At 56.8% G+C, this 20,892-nt stretch overlaps 6 protein-coding genes across 6 annotated transcripts; 2 read left to right on the top strand and 4 right to left on the bottom strand.

The window, feature by feature from the left end:
• The first annotated feature begins 100 nt into the window (after positions 1-100).
• K437DRAFT_244300 (kinesin-domain-containing protein) lies at positions 101-5,750 on the top strand. Its single transcript, XM_013389499.1, has 7 exons — positions 101-1,011; positions 1,082-1,212; positions 1,292-4,898; positions 4,959-5,191; positions 5,255-5,363; positions 5,430-5,512; positions 5,575-5,750. The coding sequence occupies exons 1-7, from the start codon at positions 400-402 to the stop codon at positions 5,606-5,608; spliced, it is 4,809 nt and encodes a 1,602-aa protein (XP_013244953.1). The 5' UTR covers positions 101-399; the 3' UTR covers positions 5,609-5,750.
• K437DRAFT_232968 (DUF185-domain-containing protein) lies at positions 5,672-8,089 on the bottom strand. Its single transcript, XM_013389498.1, has 4 exons — positions 7,524-8,089; positions 7,046-7,440; positions 6,640-6,969; positions 5,672-6,550 (listed from the first exon to the last, which is right to left on the bottom strand). The coding sequence occupies exons 1-4, from the start codon at positions 7,954-7,956 to the stop codon at positions 5,711-5,713; spliced, it is 1,998 nt and encodes a 665-aa protein (XP_013244952.1). The 5' UTR covers positions 7,957-8,089; the 3' UTR covers positions 5,672-5,710.
• Positions 8,090-8,317: 228 nt separating this feature from the next.
• K437DRAFT_232964 (uncharacterized protein) lies at positions 8,318-11,286 on the top strand. The gene is made up of 2 exons (XM_013389497.1): positions 8,318-10,962; positions 11,028-11,286. Exons 1-2 carry the CDS (start codon positions 8,449-8,451, stop codon positions 11,211-11,213), a joined length of 2,700 nt encoding a protein of 899 aa, XP_013244951.1. The 5' UTR covers positions 8,318-8,448; the 3' UTR covers positions 11,214-11,286.
• A 22-nt stretch (positions 11,287-11,308) lies between these two features.
• K437DRAFT_40252 (uncharacterized protein) lies at positions 11,309-15,671 on the bottom strand. Its single transcript, XM_013389439.1, has 2 exons — positions 15,442-15,671; positions 11,309-15,365 (listed from the first exon to the last, which is right to left on the bottom strand). The coding sequence occupies exon 2, from the start codon at positions 15,240-15,242 to the stop codon at positions 11,739-11,741; it is 3,504 nt and encodes a 1,167-aa protein (XP_013244893.1). The 5' UTR covers positions 15,243-15,365; positions 15,442-15,671; the 3' UTR covers positions 11,309-11,738.
• On the bottom strand, positions 15,334-15,890 carry K437DRAFT_40243 (uncharacterized protein). The gene is made up of 2 exons (XM_013389438.1): positions 15,442-15,890; positions 15,334-15,365 (listed from the first exon to the last, which is right to left on the bottom strand). The coding sequence occupies exon 1, from the start codon at positions 15,753-15,755 to the stop codon at positions 15,501-15,503; it is 255 nt and encodes an 84-aa protein (XP_013244892.1). The 5' UTR covers positions 15,756-15,890; the 3' UTR covers positions 15,334-15,365; positions 15,442-15,500.
• A 1,221-nt stretch (positions 15,891-17,111) lies between these two features.
• Positions 17,112-20,644, bottom strand: K437DRAFT_254666 (fumble-domain-containing protein). The gene is made up of 5 exons (XM_013389496.1): positions 20,153-20,644; positions 19,971-20,073; positions 18,741-19,869; positions 18,387-18,645; positions 17,112-18,311 (listed from the first exon to the last, which is right to left on the bottom strand). The coding sequence occupies exons 1-5, from the start codon at positions 20,212-20,214 to the stop codon at positions 17,204-17,206; spliced, it is 2,661 nt and encodes an 886-aa protein (XP_013244950.1). The 5' UTR covers positions 20,215-20,644; the 3' UTR covers positions 17,112-17,203.
• Positions 20,645-20,892: the final 248 nt, after the last annotated feature.

The following is a 20,892-nucleotide window of genomic DNA, read 5'->3' as shown; positions in this document are numbered from 1 at the left end:
TCTCTCTCACTACGCGTCGGGACTACGTATTGAGTCCACTCCCTCTTCTCTGAGGCTAGCGCGCGCCTTTGCGAGGTGCGAGGTACTGGTACAATACAACGCTCCTAATCTTGGTTCAATCCTCCGTGCCAAATACAGCTCAGAGCTCGCATTTCAGGGAGTAAAGGAGCCTCAGAGGCCAGTAGATCCTCAATCGCGGCTCGCAAGTCAAGACGCAGGCGGGTTGGAGTACGAGGCTGCCCGATTTCGGTATCCCTTGTCGCGTCACAGTCACCCCCAATCACCATGCCTGTCTGACCGACTGGAGCATCTGGAACATCGCACCCTCGTCCCAACTATTTAGAGTAACACGGCAGCTTCTCTGATACCTGTGTGGAAACGGTCAGAAAATCAATCACGATGGCGGACTCAGGCAACATAAAGGTCGTCGTGCGATGCCGGCCGCTCAACTCCAGAGAAAGGAACCGCGGGGCATCGCATCTGGTTGATGTCGTCGACTCCCACCAACTCGTGCTCAACCCTCCAAATGAGACCGACACTCGCGAGAATGCAAAAGCAACCAAGAAGAAGCCTATGCCTTTCTCTTTTGACCGGTCATTTGACGAGAACACGGAGCAGCATGAAGTCTTTGACTATGTCGGCATCGAGCTTCTCGAACACGCTTTCAATGGGTTCAACACCTGCGTCTTTGCCTATGGCCAGACCGGGTCAGGCAAGTCGCACTCCATGGTCGGCTACGCAGAGCAGAAAGGGCTCATCCCTCTCACATGTCAGAGACTGTTCGACGACATTACTTCCAAGACAGCACAGGATCCTCATCTCAAGTTCTCTGTCGAGGTATCGTACATCGAGATCTACAACGAGAAAGTGCGAGATCTGCTCAATCCCAAGAACAAGGGCAATCTGAAGGTCCGTGAACATCCGAGTTTGGGACCATATGTGGAGGATTTGAGCAAGCTCGTCGTCTCCAGTTTTGGGGGGATCGAGAGCTTGATGGACGAAGGCAACAAGGTTAGTCTTACTTCTCTTCACTGTCAACCTCGGCGTGTTCTCTAATTCGTCGCTTTCCTGCCCTCTTCAGGCTCGTACTGTTGCTGCAACCAACATGAATGAAACGTCTTCCCGCTCGCATGCTGTCATCACACTTGTGCTCACACAGAAAAGGTTCGATCCGGACACGAAGCTGGAAGCCGAAAAGGTGTCTCGTATCAGGTGCGAAAACTGCTTCATTTCTACCACGAGTGTCGCGGGAGTTGAATCAGCTAACATCGCGAAACGCTATTCTCCATAGTCTCGTCGATCTTGCTGGATCAGAGCGTGCCAATTCTACCGGTGCTACCGGTGCACGCCTTAAAGAAGGTGCCAATATCAACAAGTCATTGACAACGCTTGGTAAAGTTATCGCAGCCCTCGCAACAGCAAGCATGGATCCTCCAAAAGGAGCTCCAAAGAAGAAGGCAGCTGCGCTGGACAATTTCGTCCCTTATCGTGACTCAGTCCTAACCTGGCTTCTAAAGGATAGTCTCGGAGGAAACTCTAAGACCGCAATGATTGCCGCTATCTCGCCGGCAGACTATGAAGAGACTCTTAGTACGCTTAGATATGCAGACCAAGCCAAGAAGATCAAGAACAAGGCTGTCGTCAACGAGGATCCGAATGCGAGACTCATCCGGGAACTCAAAGAGGAACTAGAGATGCTTCGAAGTCGGGTCTCTGTCGGAGGTGGTGGAGACGAGAGCTCTTGGGATCCAAATGTGCCGCCAGAAAAACAAGTGGTCCGCTATCAGACAAAGTCAGGAGAGATTAGAACTGTCACTAAGGCAGAGCTGCAGGAGCAGATGGAGCAAAGCGAGAAGCTCATGAGCAGTCTCAACGAGAGTTGGGAAGAGAAACTGCTGAAGACACAGGAGATTCAGAAGGAGCGCGAGCAAGCATTAGAGGAGCTCGGCATCTCTGTCGACAAGGGCAATGTTGGCGTACACACGCCCAAAACACTCCCGCATCTGGTCAATCTCAATGAGGACCCGCTAATGAGCGAGTGCTTGATTTACCAGATCAAGGCTGGGAAGACGTTGGTTGGTAATCTGGACACGAACAGCGATGCGCAGATCCGTCTAAGCGGGGCCAAGATCTTGCCGGAGCACTGCATCTTCGAGAACGAAGAGGGCAAGGTCAGCATTCGCGCCATGCCGAACAGCATGACGATGGTCAATGGAAAGCGCGTCTCGTCGGATGAGCCCAGGCGCCTTCGGTCCGGCTACAGAGTCATTCTGGGTGACTTTCACGTGTTTCGCTTCAATCACCCAGAGGAGGTCAGAAGAGCTCGAGATAAGGTCAAATCAGCGCTGGCCGTTTCCACTGGGGAGGAATCCAGCCAAACGCTCATATCCCGCCCGGACTCACCTGCTTCGGATCAGGACAATACCGATGTCGATTGGACGTACGCTCGGAGAGAAGCTGTTATGGCCAAGCTCAAAGGAGAAAATGTCGACTTTGAAAAGCTCAATGAAGAGGAGTTGGAAAAGCTCTTTGAAGACGTTCAGCGGGCACGCTTCAGCAAGCGAGGCGGCCGGCCAGAGAGTCGGATGAGCTTCGTCGACGATGCGATGAGCGAAAGTGCCAGCTCTAACACGCGGCCTGGCTACCAGTATAGCGTCTTCACTGATGACACATCGGTGGACCAGTGGGCAAGCGAGTGGGACAACGTTCCTTCGAACGGATTGCCACCAAACCTCGCGCCGAGGTCACCTGGTGAGATCGGCACCCCTTCGTCAGTCGAACTCGCGAAAGAGACGGAGATTCTGAAGATCAAAGTCAAGGAGTACGAGGAGAAGCTGGCCAAGCAGACTCGACAGCAAGCCAAAATCAAATTTGGAGATGGCAACATCGAGTACACTGAAGCAGAGAAACAGCTTCTCAAGAATGCGCTGGGTAAATGGCGTAACCACAAGATCGTTCATATGGCCGAAGCTATCCTTGCGCATTCCGCCCTTGTAAAGGAGGCAAATGTCATCAGCAAAGAGCTTGGAAAGAACACCGTCTATCAGGTCACTGTCGTCGACGATGAACCTTTGTCTTCGCTCTCTACCGGGGAAGTCATCGCTGGCTTGGATGACTTTGACGATGTCTCGGACCCAGCGCTGGCTTCCAGTCCCAAACCTTGTGTCGCAGTCAAGGTCCTCGACTTTGCACACTCGACCGCCTACACTTGGTCGATCGCAAAGCTGGAAGACAGGCTTCAGAAGATGCGTAACCTCTACATGTTCCTTGACAGGCCAGAATACTCGCGGCATTTCAACTGGGCGGATCCGTTCTACGAGGCGGTGCCTCCTGGTTTCATCTTCATCGGTCAAGCCCTCGTTCCTCTCGCACCCCTTGCTCGGCGCGTGACATCTTCGTACCGAATACCGCTCCTAAATCAGCACTTTCACGAATTCAAAGGCACGTGCTCTGTTCAGCTCAAGTTCATCAGCATCTCAGCCAATTCGAAGCAAGCCAAGAATGGAGCGTCTTCGCCACCATCCGACTCGTCCATCGCTGATGCGTCCGACCTCGACCTGCCGTTGGGGCACAAACTTGGTCTGTCCGCCACCGTCGACGCTCTTGAGGGTCTCAATTCTCGATACTTTGAATCAGTGCATCTTCAGATCCGGCAAAAGAGCTTTACTGGAGACGCGGATCCCGGAAGCGAGGTGTACGCTGCCGTCCCCACGGAAATTCGCGGAGACGCTTCATGGAGGGACGTGCGACTGCGCAAGACCTTCACCATCTCCATCTCGGCGGCAGCGCGTGAGCACTTGCGTGCCGGGTTCGCTGCCGTAGAGTTGCATGCAAAGGTCACTCCTGCGTATCTTCGCGACGTCGAGCGCCACGATGCCCGCACAAGTCGCTCTCCATCCACAATCACTGGTCAAATCGACAAGACGAGGAACGGACATTCTGACATTGTGCAGCAAAGTCGGCGGCCCGAGGCGGAGATGCGTCATGAAGAGCGACACGATGTGCTCGCAAAAGTTCAGATCTGCGAACTGGGCCATTCGGGCGAATACGAACCTGTGGCCGTCAGGTGTTCCTCCTCGCTCGATCCAGGCGCTTTTTTCCTGCGACAGGGATCCCAACGTCGCATCCAGATTAAGCTACGATCGGATAGTGGAAAGCAATTTCCGTGGAGCCAAGTTCGGCAACTGTCGGTCGGCAACGTGCGGTTACTAGACTCAAAGGGGCGCTTGCATGCTTCGAATGCGGAAGAGCTGAAACCCTTGACGACGACGGCAAAACAGCAAGGCATCATTTTCAAAGAAGACGGCACCGGAGAGCTCACTCTTTGGGCTTGGTGGGATTCTGGCATGCACGATACTCTCTTCCTGACGCGAGTCAGCCCAGCTGGCCAAAGAACTTTGTTGCAGCTCTCAATGAAAGTTGATGTTGACACTTGTTTAGAGTCGGTTCAATTCGACATGGACATCGCGGTGACAATCAATGCCCGAGACGCAAAGCCTCCCGGGCGGTTCGCGAGCTTTATTGAGGCAGCAGCCACTGGGGCGCGCTCGACGGTCGCCTGCACAGCTATCTTCTCCATCAAACTACGGCCGCTTCTCACGAAGCACTCCAAGGAGATCTGGCGAGTCGACACCTCTGACAAGTACGTTCGGGGGCAAGAAGCGCTCAGGCACTGGCGACCCCGCAGTCTCTCGCTTTTGCGAGACTATGCTGCGACCACCAGGAAACAACACCTTCGTGCCGAAGTGGACGCAGTACGCAGCATGCTCATCGCACACCCTCCACTTTCGCTTTCAGACGGCTTTGCGGCCAGCTCAGAGCAGCAAGAGGCTGTGCAAATGCATGTGGCACAGCAAGTTGTAAACTATTGGAAGACCAGGGTACGCAACACGAAATTAGTGAGTATCGTCTGGATCGAACGCTGAAGCTGCGCTCACTGATGCACTATGCTTTCTCAGCCTTTCGCTGCGGAGTCCAGCGGAGATGCGGCGCCTGGCGACCCGGAAATCTCTCCACCAGCGGGGGGGAAGCCGCCTGTACCCGGGCCTCCATCAGATAAAGGGAAAAAACTCACCGCCACTGTTCAATTGGTGCCACGCACCGACATGTCAGCAAGAAGAGGGTGGCTGTTCATCGTAAGCAATCCGATGAATCCAGACCTATGGGTCAAACAGTGGTGTGTCCTCAAGAGGTAAGTGTCATCCACCTGTGTTCCAGAAAGAAAAACACGGAACTGACTTTTGCAATGGAACAGGCCGTATCTATTCATTTATGACGATGCGAATGAGACGGAAGAAACCCAGGTCATGAATCTCACCTCGATCCGCGTCGAGCACAGCACTGACGTGGAAAGGATGCTAGAGGTAAGTGCAGGGTTGCGGGACGCCATCAGCAAGTCCAAAACCTGGATGCTTACATCATTAAAACAGCGGCAAAATGTGTTTTGCCTCTACACTGCAGCCAATTCCTGGTTCCTGCAAGCATCGACAAGCACCGACTTGGAGCAATGGATGTGAGTAAAGCTTGGCGCATGTTTTGGAGAAAGGCGGCTCAACCCCCTGTCGGGCGTCACAGACACGCTCTCGACACATTTGCAGGTGTTCGCTAATGTGGCAAACACGTGATACCCAACATACGAATACCAGCGCGAGGCACAACATATATAGATGGCAGCTACACTAGGTGTCCACAATTGTGATGTAACTTTAGACTACGTGAGCAACCAGCTTGCATTAGCATACCACGTCAACATCGGGTTGGAACCGTCCTTGAGGCGGACGAGGTCATTCCGTGCGTAGTGCGACAGAAACTCCGCGTGAGAGAGAATCTGAGCAGTCTCGCGGCGCTGCAGAATTGAATCGGGAACATCGGATGCACTGCCTAGCGCAGGAGCACGGCTCCGTGTAAAGTAGTCTGGCCGAAGCGCAGACGTGGTAGCCATGGGTGACGGTCGTGGTGGGATGCGAATGGCGGCCCCGGACGAAGAAGAGCCCTTTACTAACTGTTGACTCTGGCTTGACATAACCTTGCCGTAAATCCTGCGCAGCTCTTCGAAATTGGTCGGAAAGAAGATATCAAAAAATCCTTGTAGGACTCGATATGTCGTGACGGGGACCATGGTGCCCTTGTATCTGGTCTGCACGACCGGAGCATTGACGCCTTCCGAGGCGTCAGGCAAGCTGGAAAAATCGGAGAGGACAAGGCGGTGCAGCGGGAAGTAATCGCGAAGGATGTGCAAAAGGCGCAGAGAAGCTGTAGGGAGATAATGCGGGCGGGTGAGATTTGGGTAAATAGGGAAGTGGTCGCTAAGGACCTTGCGGATGGGGCGAGGAATGTAGCGCAAGGCTGAGGGAATGGCTGCATTGGCCTGTTCGTCGTGGCTGCGACCATCGCCATTAGGTCGCAGCAAGGACAGATACTGCTTGATGCCTTCGTCACGTACTGGCTCCCACAGCTCGTGCATATCACCTGTTTCGTCGATGGAGACGAGGGCTTGGTATGGTTCGAGTGTTCCGGTGTGGTAGCGCACGACATCATGTGTCAAATTGTCCTGCCAGGAATAAAAGGCGAAACGACGGTATCAGCACGGCCAGATCCCATAAACAGCTGTAGTTTTATTCTCGTAGGGTCCCATCTCACCAGAACTTCTAGCGCAACGATGAAGCACGGATCTGTGACCGGCTTGTTCCAGTCGAGCATGCTCTGCTGGTACAGTTGCACCTTTCCTGCTTGCTTATGTGACTGCAGACGATGAGTCTGCTGCTGAGCCAGCCGAGCGCTGATCTCGACGATCCGGTAGCTGGTCCGTTGGTACACCTCTGGCTCATGGTCTCGAATGTAGTTGAGGATACCTTCGGCCAATGTGCCGGATCCTGCGCCAACCTCGTAAATGACGAGATCGTCGTAAGGGAAGAGGTTGAGCTTGTATTCGCTGATCAAATACCGCGCTACGGCCTCAGCATAGTGTGGCTGCACCAATTCCACGGCCAGTATCAATATCCACTCTCCATCACCGTGATCGCCTGGTCCCAATTTATCTTCTCACCTTGAAAAGCTCGGTTGGAGTATGCCAGACTTGTCTGGCGGCCATGGCCATGACATCTGGCTCCTGCACATTATCTTGCTGGTCCCTCTCTTTCATCAAGCGGCCCCAGCGCTGCGCCTCCTCCAGGCCATCAGCGGAAGACTTTCTTACCGACCTCTTCTTGGCTTCCTGCTGTTCTATCGTGCTCGCGGTGATCTTCTCTGCTTCTCGGGCTTCAACATCCCGCTCGAAAGAATCATAGCGCAGCTGGACCGCACGCATAAAGTGTGCTTCATTTTTTATCTGGCGAAAATCAAAGCTGCCTGTCGCGTCGACCGGGCCGAAGGCGGTGAGAAAGTGCGGTTCGTCTTGCACTTTGTTCTCCATGCTCTCCTGCAGGTGAGGGAGCAGTACAGCTGCCAGAAAGGGAAGCGTTGCGGTGCATATCAGCTATCTGGATCAGGGGCAGAGGGAAGGAGAGAAATGTGGCCGCCAGTACCTTGCCGTGAGAAATAGCCATAGTGCTTATTGTAGAGGCTGTCGTGGATGAAATCGGAAGCGAGCATACGAACGTTTCGTGGCCGTATGCTTGAATTTTCCAAGTCCTTTGCCGTCACGAGCGGGAAATGGTAGTGTTGCTCAGAAGGTGTGAGAGTGAAGGGGTCGTAATTGTACTGTGTCCGATGCTCCAACTTCCCCTTTTTGTCCTTTGTTGCAGACGAATGGTCGGGATGAGGAACAGAGGGGAGTTGCCGATGCGTCGGCTGAGAGAAAGGTCCTGCATCCTTCCATCGAGCTGATCGGGACAGGAACCGTCGAGCTTGGTAGGCTACAGTTGTGCTCGTTGATGAAACGTTCTGAGCAGTTGCCAATAGCAGCAGGATCGAAGAGGCGCCGCGTGAGCATGCCCAGCAGGCGTTTTGCATCACCATGATTCCGTTGCCTCCGAGCAGAATGCTTAGGTCCGTGCGACGGCCTCTTTTGCCCCTGCAATGCTCGTCCGTCTGCTGATTTTTACGTTCGACCGGAGATCACACTTCAAGCATCGGGTCCCGAGCAGCACTGCGCAACCACAAGCCGAGGTATCTAACACCTTGCTACACAGCATAGGTCACAGCCATCTGCCATTACATTGTGCAATGGAGATGGGTGACAGGCACGAGACTGTCTAAATGAATGTAGATGGCGGAACCCGGGACTCGAGATTCGGGACTTGGGACAAGTCAGTATCATTATTGACTGGGAGCAGCTCGTCTCCTCCCGAGGGGTTGCCACCACACCTCGTCGGTTCTAGAGCCATCTGCCCCATCGCGGACCGCAGTCGGGCTGCCCTTTTCCGATTGCAGAAGAACCCGTGCCGGTGTTGCGGCGGATATCAGAGAGCATGCTTACACAGTCTCCTGGCCCGCTCTCTGGCGGCGAGCATGATGGCTAACACCAACCCTGCCGCCTCGTCGTCGACCTCCCCCTACCCTGCACCGTCCGCCTCCGCCCCTTCTCCCGTCGAGGACACGCCCAACACGGCCAAGAGGAGGCGGGTTTCGAAAGAAATTATCGTGTCTGCTGCCCCTAGTTCCAAGTCTGGGCTCACGGAGTTCACTCGGGCAAGGCATCAGCCTTCCATCTTTAATTTCTTTGGGAGCGCAGCCCAGCATGGACGCTCGCCGTCCCCTACCAACCCCAGCCGTACGCAACATGCTCCTCCATCCAAGTCGCAGGAGGAGCTCGACGTGGAGGCTGCGATTTCAGCTAGTATCAAAGATCACGAAGCATGGCTCGCTGCGAACATGGCAGCTGCTGGGGTGCAAGGCGATGCCTCTGGCACCTCCGAATCGAGCAATGTTCGCAAGAGGTCCGCCTCTCCCCCATTACCGCGTCTCTCATTGAAAGACGTTACCGCTGAAGACTGTACATCAGTATACAATATCAAGCGCAATGTCAGCACTACAGGGCAACTCTGCCGAGCCTTGGGAGATGCACCAGACCTGGTCGAGTCCAAGTTACCGGCGACACGCTCGCAAACAGGTCAAGAGGTAGCGGCTGAAGCTCATCCCAAAATTCTGAACCGGTCCATCACAGCCGCATTTCAGCAGACGCTGTCAGCGCCAAAAGAAACACTGAAAGTTGCTTCATTGGGGTGCAAGGCCAAAGCGATATCTACGGTGGACAAAGCCGGTGACGCGTTCTCGATGCTCATGAAGTCACACACCGAACAAAAGGAGTGGGCCAGAGCTGATGAGGTGACAGCGGCCAACTACCGTGGAAAAGCCCGCTCATGTGTCGATGCGCGTACCGCACCATTCTACAAGATCCTGCAGGGTATGCCGCTCAGCGTCGACGCCTTTTGCTACGGCCGCATCGACGGCTGCAAAGGGTACTTTCTCACCCACTGGCACAGCGACCATTACACGAATCTGTCATCAAATTGGAACTGTGGACCCATCTACTGCACCAGGACCACCGCTAACATGATGCGACTGCGTGTCGGAGTGGCGGAGCAGTACATCAAGGTGTTGGATCTGGAGACGCCGACGCTGATTCCGGACACAGGAGGCATTACCGTGACTTGCATCGATGCCAACCACTGTCCGGGTTCTTGTCTTTTTCTCTTCGAAGGACCACAGACAGCCGACATTCTGCCTTCCTCATACAAGCCATCGTCCCCCAATCCATCGAGGGTGTATCGTTATCTCCACTGCGGAGATTTTCGCGCCAGTCCAGTCCACGCGCATCATCCGATGATCAAGGGCAAGAAGCTGGACATTATCTACCTCGACACGACGTATCTCAATCCGCGCTACTGTTTTCCAGCCCAAGAACAAGTCGTCGAAGCGTGTGCGGAGCTAGTGCGTGTACAATTGCCGGATGCGCAACGGAAGCAGGCCGACTCACATCACAAGCAAGGGAATGCCCCAGGCGTGCCGCCCACTAAGTTCAACCCGGACTTTCTGCGGAAGGAGACAGGAGTCACAGTGCTCTCTCCACAGGATCAATTGTCTGCGTCAGCGATGAGGCAGTGGCTTACCGGCGGCAATGCGACCAGCAGTAACGGTGGTAACATTACGTCAAGGGGTGCCTCTGCTGCCAGATTAGATGTGGAGGAAGATGTGAACATGGAACCCCAGCTTGGTTTTGATGCCGACAAGAAAGAAGCTTGGGCGGAGCTCAACGACATGGACGAGACCTTTGCACAGGGTGGTTTCGTGGCGCCCGACAAGCGGGAGCGAGACCAATGTTGGTCTGCGCAGCCCTCACTTAGGCCGGAAGCAGTACAACATGGATCTTGCATCGAGATTAAGATAAACCCACTGATTGAGGGCGGGCAGGAAGAGCAGATGCCGCCGAAAGCTCAAGATGCCGCGGGACAGTCGAAGATTGAGCCTGTAAGCGATGCAGCAGACAAACAAATGGAGGCGGCCAATTCGGGCATGCAGTGGCTGCAGCAAGCGGCCAAACCAGCAGAGAACAAGCGCAAATCCGGCAGACTCCTCGTCGTCATCGGCACATACACGATCGGCAAGGAGAAGATCGTCAAGGCCGTCGCGCGGGTGATGAACAGCCAGATCTTCTGCGCCGATTCTCGCAAGTATCAAGTATACGCGCAAATTGAAGATCCAGAACTGCACGCTATGCTGACGCGCGATCCGGGCGCGAGTGTGCATGTGACGAATCTGCAAGCGATCAGCGGCGATGGCTTGCGAGATACAGTCTCTGCACTGCGAGCGAGAGGTTATGGTTTTACGCACGCCATCGCTTTCCGACCGACGGGATGGACGTACAGACCTCCTGCGGGCGTGGACACGACCGCTCCGAGTTTGGAGCGGCTCATGGCGTGGAATCAGTCCCGTTCCTTCTCTGCCGCTGGCCTCTACCCCACGCGCGACAGCACACCCGAGTACATGATTTACGGAGTTCCATATAGCGAACATTCGAGCTTCGTGAGTGCACAGGGAGCGAGCGCTGCGCTGCCTTTGCTCACCCTTCCCCTATTCTTTCCCACTAGTTCGAACTGACAGCTTTTGCGCTGTCACTCAAGTATGACCGCATCATCGCAACGGTCAATGTCGGCAATCCGACCAGTCGCAACAAGCAAGCTGGATGGTTCGACAAGTGGCTGCAGGAGAAACGCCGGAGGCAGAAGCTCGGTTTGCCGGAGATTATTCCTTCGCGTCATGAACTTTATTGGTAGTGCTAGCACATGTAAGTCGTTGTGCGGGCAGAGTATTTAACGTATACTAGAATGTATCATAATCACATTGTGCATCTACAAATGCATATACATATATAGATTGCGGAATCTCTTGCTCCTTTGGATCGCACAAGGAGCCAACCTTCGACCGCTCAGAAGTGACGTCTGATTTGGGGATGACACGGGCAGGAGAAAGGCATTATTCGCGTGTATGATGGTAGTAGCGGAAGAATGACAATGGTGGTGAGGTACACGTGGGGGTTGACGAAAAATGCGGCGCGGTAAGTGAATTACTGAGGAGCGTGAGGCTGATGTGACAATAATGCAGGGAAACTATGCGAGCGACATATGTAGTGGTGCGTGTGAGCAGGTGATATGTCGACCTGCGACAGAGGTATTGGTGCTTGCGATGCGAGTACTAATGCGAATGCGAATGTGACGGACGGGCATGGGGTGGAGATGCAGGAGCAGGAGCAGGTGGAGGTAGAGGTAGAGGCAGGGTTTGATACGAAATACTTGATGAGGTCACTCGAATTGTCTAGAGGGTCTCCTTGAGATGGGCCGCGAAAAGTTAAAGCCGGGACTTGGGAGCGGTGAAGCGCTCATGTCCTTGCATTCATTCTTAGCGATGTAAGCAGACTGAGAGACCAATGTATCAGGTGACGCACGGATGGGGATTTTACTACGCCATTCGTGGCACTTCGTATCAGTGCTGTGCAGGTCCTGCGACGCCTGCATGAGGACGTCGCCCCAGCTGAGGTCTGGCAGCGTGTCTGCGGACAGCGACGTGTCCGCGGCATCCAGGACAGCGGGGCTGAGGGCCACAAAGCTCTCAAGGCTGCCTAGCGAGCCGGTCGGACTGGCAGAGCGCGATTTACCGCCAGATGCGGTGCGCTTTGCGAATTCGCGCATGGCAGAGAGCGAAGCCGTGCTGCGCAGCAGATGACACGATGTGCTCCCGTTTGCTGGTTTCGTGTCCATCTCTGCCGACGGGGGCGGCGGAAAGAAGCCGCCTTGCGTTTCCACGACTGCTCGTTCACCATCCGTTGTCGGAAGGCAAAGCGGAGGTGGCCGTACATCATCCCGTTCCCACCGTGGGCTAAGCTTACGAGCGGCTTTAGCTAGCGACGGTGTGCTCTTGCTGCGGCGGATTCCGCCCAGGAAGGTCTTCTTGCTAATTTGAAAAGACGGCGCGACGCTCTCTGCGTCAGAGTCGCGGCGGACGGGCTGGAAGCGGATGGGCTGGAAAGCAGAGGCGAGACCACAGCCGCCCTGGACCATGCATGCCATCTCGGGTGGGTGGGCGCAGCGAGGGGCCGAAGAAGGCAGCCGAGGAACATGCGCAAGGGCATCGGTCATCTGTGTGATGTCTTGGAGTGCGCGAGCTGGCCCTGCGATCGCATCACTAGCAAAGTGCGCCGTCTGGGGAAAAGTGGTGGGGCTGTTGGCAGAGCGATAGCCCTTGTTGCCCGTCTTGTCTGCCCAGCCAGCCATGGAAGCAGAGATTCTGTTTAAAGCTGCGGCCGAAGGCGAGCGGGTGCCAGTTGATATGTGTAAGGGCTTCCCATTGCGCAAGTAGCGCAGCGATAACCGAGTGCCACTCTGCTGCTCCGTGAAGGACGGCGTGGAGCGGTAGCCCATCGAAGACGGCACTGAGCCTTTGGTTGCAGAACGTTTGGGCTCCTTCGGCGAAGACAAGAGCCAGCTCGGGCTCTTCTGCCGTTTGGCAGTAGCGTCCGCTTCAGAGTCGGCAAAGGAGTAAGCCGCAAGGCCGATTCGCAGCTGCTCAAAGGGGGACAAGATGCCGTTCGCTGCTGCTGCCGCTGAGGGAGCACCAGAGCCTGCCACAAGGCAGTTCGCGCGATCAAATTTTCCCTGAGCCTGCGTAGGCGTGGCCTCGGCGGCGGCGGACGCAGTATCATCTTGATCAGAAGTCGGCAGGCTGGCTTTCCGCCTGGAAGCGATGGTGCTAGCCTCCGAAATTTCGGCAAGATGAAAGGTGTGCACCTTTTGGCATTCATAGCCTTTGCGGTTGAAGGCCTCGCGGTAGGCATGATGGATCTGCATCTGCGCTTCCTCCACCTGCTGCATCTGGGCATGTGCTTGCGTTTGTGTCCGGCACACATGCTCGTACTGTGCCTGCAATGGCAGCGTGTCCATACCATCCCTTGAATTTGCAAGTTCACAAGCAGCACCTGCACTTGCGGTTGCACCTGCACTTGCAACAGCAGCGACGTTGTGGATGAGCGCATTGACCGCCATGCACGCGCGATCGGGCGGGCTGGGGAAGTCTGCGCGCATGCGAGCAAGAGACATGCTGCTCATGCTCACTATGCTGCTGCTGCATACTCCTCCTTGTCCACCATCTGCACCCGTCGTCGACGCGACTGTGGAGCCTGCAAAGGGCGAAGAGGACGATGTGGTCACGATGCTGCATTCGCTGAACTTGCTATCGTGTTGCTGGTAGCGGTGCGAATGAGAGCGGGAACGGGAGCGCGTGTGCGCCCGAGCCCCCGCTGCTTCTCCTGCGGTAACGCACGAGTCAGCCGAAGGCTGAGAAGGGGTGACGTGCGGTTCCAGCCCTTGGAGCATGGCTTGTGGTTCTGACGCATTGAAAGGCAGTTCTAACGGCAAGGTGTGCTGCTCTCCGGCTTTGCGTTCTCGCCGAGTAAGGGCAGCATCGATGATCGGCTCTGCGTGCAGCTGAAGGCCGAGTCCATGGATGCGGCTTGGTGAGAGGCAGGCATCTTCTGGTCCTGCACGGAGCGTCTCGCCATGCACCAACGCGATTGCCGAGTCGTCCATGGCGGTCTCGCTGGCGCTGTCGCACACGGGAGGGAGCGGGAGACAGCCGCCATCGTGGGGCGTGCGGGCCTCGTGCTCTGTCTCATCGGAGTCGCGCCTCTCCAGCGTGCGTCGTCCCTGCTCTTGATGATGCGGATGTGGATGGCACTGCGAGTGAGAATGGGTATGGACATAGGAAGAGTAGCTGAGATCCGGGCTGAGCGGTGGAGTGGAGTGCGTGATCCACGCGACCGCCTGGTCATCGCGCTCCACGACTGTTACTTGCGGCGGTGCGAACACATGGGAGGGCGTAGCAGCTTCGTCCCCGTCGCCGACGTCGATCGGTGGTGCGCAGTGGGGCAAGTCTCCGGGTGACTCGCCCTGAGCGACACGGCTGCCGGCAGCGCGATGAGGGGAGCAGGCAGCTGCGTCGTCTGCGTCAAGCAAGGCGTGCTTCGCAGTGAAGGTGACGGGGACAATGAAGCTACTTTCATTGCTGGTAGCACTGCCGCTGCTGTCGTACTGCGCCTCGTCGAGTGCTCGCACGTGCTCTGCAAGCGGCGAGCAGACCGGCGGGGACGGGCAGATGGCGATGGACGGGATGGAACTGTCATTGTCGCTGTCGTGCAGCGAAGCGACTTGGCTGGCGATATTTTGCTGAACCATCGGCGCGGCATGCAGCAAAGGGGATCGCTGTGCCGGGCTGGCTTTGGCCGCAGCACCCGACTTGTCCTTGCCATGCTTCTTGAACACCATGTTCTGCCTGCTCAAACGGCGCATGAGTCTTTTTGCGCTGCCGTCCCTTAGCGAGAACGATGGCGCGTCATCGGTCAGCGTGATAATGGCCATCTGCGGCGTCCGAGGCGCGACTTTTGCTGTTGCTGCTGCACATTGCTGGCGTGGAGCAGGTGTGCTGGTGGGCTGTACCTGTGCGCCGACCAGGCGCGACGCCTGCACTTGTGCTACCGCCGCCCGGACTTTTGTGCCCGTGCCTGCGACAGCACTGGGCGCACTCTCCTCATCGACGCAACCCGGCTGCTGGGCTGCGGCTGGACGCTGCGACGGCATCAACCGATCCGAGGACACGATATCTGTTTCTGCATCACGGCCGATGTGATAGATCTGGCCACCGCCGTGCACGTTTGCGTGAGCGTGAGCTTGGATCTGAACTTGGGTTGCGGCCGCGGCCACGTTCTTGACACTGGACTTAGACGCTTTCTTTTTGAGTGACTTGAACCCTAGCATCTTGGCCTTACCGTGCGGAATCCCCTTCTCGAGGAGGCAAGGAGGCTAAGGTAGGCTCGGACGGCAGCAGCTGGTACGGGCAACTCTATTCGTACATGTCGAAGCTCAGGGCGATCCAGGAGCCTGACGGCAGCACCGAGCAACGGAGCCGATGGTCAGTCTGGGCTCTGGCCGGAAGCATCTTGCTACAGGCACTTACCTCTCTCGCTCAGCCAAAGGTGTATCAGGATATCTTGCAGAAGAAGCAGCGCAGACCCGTCAAGCAGTGCCGATCGAACGAGGGGCAGGACGGGGCGCGCGGGGGAAGATTGCTACAAAGGTGGCCGGCGCAAAGCTTTTGCTAGCAAAGGACGGGCTATCAGAGATGGGAGCAAGATGTTGTATCCAGTCGATAAATAAGGTGAGGCTGGTGCTGAGACATTCGTACATGATATACCCGAAACAGAGCTCCACAAGAGAGCAAGAAGTGGACGAGACGTTTAGAATTGAAGCTGACATCAGCAGACGCTGCATATCCCGTCGAAGAACATAGCACCACTGAACGGGTCCATGGTGGGTGCTGAAAGGGGGAGGAGGGGGGTATGCCAGTCCTCGATACTACTGCAGTGGCCATCGAGCTTCCAACATCGCGCCACAACAGCTCGTGTGGGAGCAACGGCGGAGAGGCTGGCCCGGTGCCGGAACGGAGCCTGCCTGAGGCGGAGCCAGGTGCGACTATGAAATTTGAAGAGAGCCAGGCGCTGCTCGTCTGTGCGTGCGCCGAGGTAGACGTAGAGGAAGGCAATGAGACAGGGAAAGGCTGACGATTGCAACAGACCAGCGCGAGAGGTGTGGGGACATGCTGGATGTTGCAAAGGAGGTATGGCACAGTACACAGATGGGCAGATCCCGTCCTATCGGCAGCCCCTGGCACTTGTCACTTCTACATGCTGCAGCCGACGCTCTCTTGCCTTGCGCCTGGCGGGTGACATTTCCGAAGATTATTCTCTCGGACGGGCAGGCAGCACGCAACGTGGGGGCGGGCCACGAGCACTGAGCTGCTTGTGACAACCATTCCCCGGGGGGGCGTGTGCGGCGTGGAGAGGACGACCGAACCGTGTGGGTTGGTTGGTTGTGACTGCAGAGCGTGTCCGCATGTGCAGGAGAGCACGGGTGCAGTGTCTGTCGTTCACGGCGGCGCGGCGCGGCGCTGGGCCCGATGCATTGGCTGACTTTTCTTCCCCTGTCTTGCAGTGACCAATAGAATCCACAAGAGCACTCACGGGCGATGTCTATCTACATGGGCATGGAATGCATGCAAAGTGTACGGAATACAGGTGGTGGAGACGAGACGTGACGTTGTGAACATTCCTCTTTCCCAACTGCCCGCTGCTCCCCTCTCCCGCTGCGGCGAGTGGCTGCTCGCGCGCCAACGGCTATAGATGATGTGCACAACCATGCAAGTAAAGAGTAGAGATAAAAAGAGAGAGAGAGAGCGCGCGCAGGAGGCAGGCGCTAGGCAGGCGATGGAGGGTGCACTATGCTACTAACCATAACCCTCCCCCACCACTACACGATTAAGATGGTCAATGGCGCACGTGGCGCAGAGTGGAGTGTCGCGCTTGGTGTTGATCTCTCTCGGCCGTTTGGCGCTCTGCACGCTGTAAGGGGGTGTTTATAGTCGAGCAATAGAACACGTGTGCTGACCGCGCGCACGTAGTCATGTCCGTCTCCTCGTCACCAAGTGGACCCGTGTCGCGCGGGGGGGGGGGGCAGAAGGAAGGGGGACTCCCCTTTCAAGACTAATTCCTCCTGCAAGACTGGCTCCCCCCCTTTCCCCCAAGAAAGCAATGGGCAACCCTGCAATACTCATCGTGTGTAGTCGCGTCGCACACAACTCGCAATCGTGGCACGCAGGTGCACCTCGAGCGCTGTACATATGTATTATGTCGTGCAACAGCCGCATGCCTACATACAGGCTGCTATCGATCGTCCGACTGGACCGCATCGTCGCCTGCCTCTTGGGCGCCACAGAGCCCGAGCGCGCCGTCGAGCTGGGAGAGGAGAACGTCCAGCTTGCTCTCCAGTCCGTCCGCGGCGAGGTCGGCCGCCTCGAGCCTGGCGAGCAGCTCGGCCATCGCGTGCGCATCTTCGTCCCCCGTAGCAGAAGAGCCCAGACCAGAACCAGAGCCGGAGCCGCGGGGGCCGTCAAGCTCTTTTAGCACCGGCGCTAGGATTGCGCGGTCCGAGGGCGAGAGCGACGCGAGCAGCCCGTCCAGCGAGTCCGCCTCCTCATCCTCGTCGCCCTCCCCGGCCTCCGCGCCCGTGTCGTCCCCGCTTGTGCCAGCTGAAAAGTGCTCGCGCTTTAACGGGATCCGCGGCAGCGCCGGCGCGACAGCGACGCCCGTTCCTGCTCCTGCCCCGGCTCCAATGCTCCCATTCAGGGGCTGCTCCGCCGCCGCATCATGCCCGTTCCGCATGCTGTGGTGCTGCGGCTTGCTGGTGTCCGGTATCCGAGATGCGGGGGGTGCGGGTGCTGCTGCTGCTTCATGTTCTGTCGCTGTGGATGTCGAGGTGGGTGAGGGCGAAGATACTTGAGACGCAGCGATGGGTCCCAGTGCTTCGGCCAGCAAGCTAGGCAGACTGTGCCCTCCAAGTGACTGACCCTCAAAGTCGGAAAGCGGAGGAGAGACGAGCGGCGCGGAGACGGTATCGGTGAGCACCGTCACAGGCAGCGTCGATGGCGGCACACGTGCCGCCCTTGAAGCACAGGCTGAGGACTGGGCATCGGCGGCGGCCCCAGATGCGATGGCAGTCGCGCTGCGGCCGGGCTCGTACCCAGCGGCTGCAGGTACGGCGGCGACGGCCGGAGGCTGCTGCAGCAGCGGTGGGTCGGCAATGGAGATGTGTTTGATCCACGCTCCAACAGCGCCGAGATAGCCTTCGTGCCGCAAGAAGAAGGCTCGCTTGGTCCCCTTGCTCCAGAAGCGAATGGCGTACGAGAGCGTCGAGATCGTCGACCGGTGTCCTCGGATGAAGCAGCCGCCAAAGTAGATCCGGTCAAGATCGTACTTTTCTGCGTTCATGTATCTGCAGGCGCGTCGTGAGGAACATGGTCAGCGTTCGTCGGTCATCTGCGCGTCTCTAGAGCGCCCAAGCACGCACGCAATCTGTCCAATGTTGTTGCTGATGGCATACAGCAGACTGCGGCAGATATCTTCGGCCTTGAAGCGCCGCTTCCTCCCCTCGGCGCCTTCACGCTGGCTGCCATCTTTCCGGAAGACCTTACCGAAGGACGAAGCGATGGTAGACGATTTGAGCCCGAAAGAGTTGAGCGCATTCCCGCCTACGCCCGAACCGTAGATGTCACCGACGAGCATGTCCACACTTGCATTGTCGCCCTTTTCAGATAACTCGAGCATCTCTGGGGAGGCGTAGTCAATGCGACAAGAGCGCACAAAGTGTAACACCATCAGCAATCTGCGCAGCTCTGTTGAAGAGGTTGCTGCGGAAGCTCACCATCAAAACTTCCAGCATCCGTCAAGAGACTCAGCAGGCCCCAGAGCGTTCCGCCACCCAAGCTGGTCCCGCTTACACGCTCGTACTTGCCATAGTCGTCTACCTTGATGATGGACACGCCCGAGCCAATGTTGACCAGCAGACACGGTAGTTTGGGAGAGGGATGGGAGTCAAAAACCGGTTCGTACAGCGGAGGATTCGGAGATGGTCGGGGTAGTGGTTGCGGGCCCGCTGCTGCTTGCTGGCCCGGTGCGCCGTTGGTTCTTACTGCTGCATGTGGAGATGCTTTTGCCGCTGACGCCACCTCCTTGCCCTCTTCAATCGCAGCCCGTCGTTCCATCGGAAGTGGCTGATGAAGGGCAGAGACGAGCTCGTCCGAGTACCAGAACACCTCATCGGGGATGAGTGTGATGAAGTTTAGACCGGTGATCAAGCAGCCCATCTCGTCTTCCTTCCGAACCTCGACGCCTAATTCTCGCTCGAACAGGTCGTAGAACATGTGCGCACCGCCACCGGTAGCCATGACTTGCACACCTTTGCGCATCTGCTCGCTGTCGACGCCGTGCGCTTGCGCACTGCGATCGATCAGCTCGTTGAGGAAGGCGACACAGTCGTGGATATGCTCCGTCTCGAACTTGATAAAGTTCAGCCGGCCGCCTGGCAATGCTGCAGGTAGAGAGCGCCGCTTGAGAAAAGAGGAGTGCATGGCGGGAACGTAGCCTATCGACGTTGCGGACGGGGCGCGTTCGCGCAGGACGGCAGTCGGCGTCAGCGTCCCACTCCGCCCGCCGCCGTGTAGGAAGCTTGAGCTGGATGGCGAGCGGGGCATCGCTGTGCTTGCGCCCGATGCGCCGCCAGCTCCGAATGTGCCATGGTGAGCTGAAGAAGTAGGTGAGGAGGCAGGGTGCGATGCAAGGCCGCCTGTGCTGCTTTCGCGAGAGTGCTCAGGGAAAGCGCCTCGTCGGGGAGACTCTGCGCCTGCGCTGACGCCAGACGACTGCAGCTCGGCCAGGCGGTTGTGGAAGGGCTCCGGCTCGAGCGTTTGCGTACCGATGACAGGCGAGGCATTGGTACTTGTCGCTGCGAGGGAGCGCGTAAAGTAGACGACCTTGGCCAGCGACCCGCCGATCTACGTGAGCACATGGAGGAGAGAGGAGGTGGGAAAGCAGGTCCGTTAGTCCGACGACTTGCACGAACCAGGCAATCGCGCTGTTAAAATGCATCACCCACGTCTACTGCAATGTGCGAAACACTTTCGACATGGTTCGGCAGGTAGATGTCTCTACTGTCCCTCTGGTCCGGCCCGCCTTCTTCGTCGATGATCAGCGCTCCCCTAGTAGAAGTACGTTCCGTGTGAGCTAGGCTGCCATGCGCCCTCCTTTGTTACCTGAAGGGACGATTGCATTACGCACCTGGTGTCGACAAAGATCTCTACTGGTTTGGCAACAGGTGTTGCCAACATTTTGTCAGCCATAGTCTTTTCCCTCGTGCTGCTCAAGTCACTTTTGATCCCCTGCCGGCTTATATGCAGCGAGCATGTACCGGGGATCGAACCGACTTTTAGATGAGCGCGAGCGAAGGAGGATGTTCAGCCGTCAGTTGTGAGTGTTGAGCTGTGTCGAATTACGAGGTTATCTCTACACGCAAGGACCCGACAAGTGGATCGGATATCGAACCACCCAAAGTCGGAAGTCGGGCTCGGAAATTAGGGTCAGGGAAGGACGATCAGTAGCACCGACTGCTCGGATGACGGGTCGCGACGTCGAGCGATGGCTGAAAAAGGCTGGGGAGGGCCGTCACTCTGCCTTCCATTTTTCAAGTAGCCAGCCGTCGGGGCCGCTTGCTTTTAGTCACTATCCGTGGTGATACCGTCCTGAGTATGTTTTGCGACCAGTCGGAACCGGTATACGCCATCGAATGGCTCGTATCATCATATCCATCGATAGAAAGTCTGAGCCAAGCAACTCGCAAGCAGGACGGCCCACCCCAACATCAAAAGCCCACCAAAAATCATTTGTGAAAAGAAAGAATGCTCCTGGGTGAGAGTCGAGTGGCGAGATGCCGGCGTTCTGCAAGACCTGCCCACAGGCAAGGCCGCAGCGGGCTGCTTCAAAAAAAAAGATAAACGCACCTAGCCCCGGCAAAAAGCGGA

Source organism: Tilletiaria anomala (assembly GCF_000711695.1).
Source record: "Tilletiaria anomala UBC 951 chromosome Unknown K437scaffold_14, whole genome shotgun sequence".
Classification (NCBI taxonomy): Eukaryota; Fungi; Basidiomycota; class Exobasidiomycetes; order Georgefischeriales; family Tilletiariaceae; genus Tilletiaria; species Tilletiaria anomala.
Note: the sequence above shows the minus strand (reverse complement) of the source record. Positions and strands in the feature narration are given on the sequence as shown.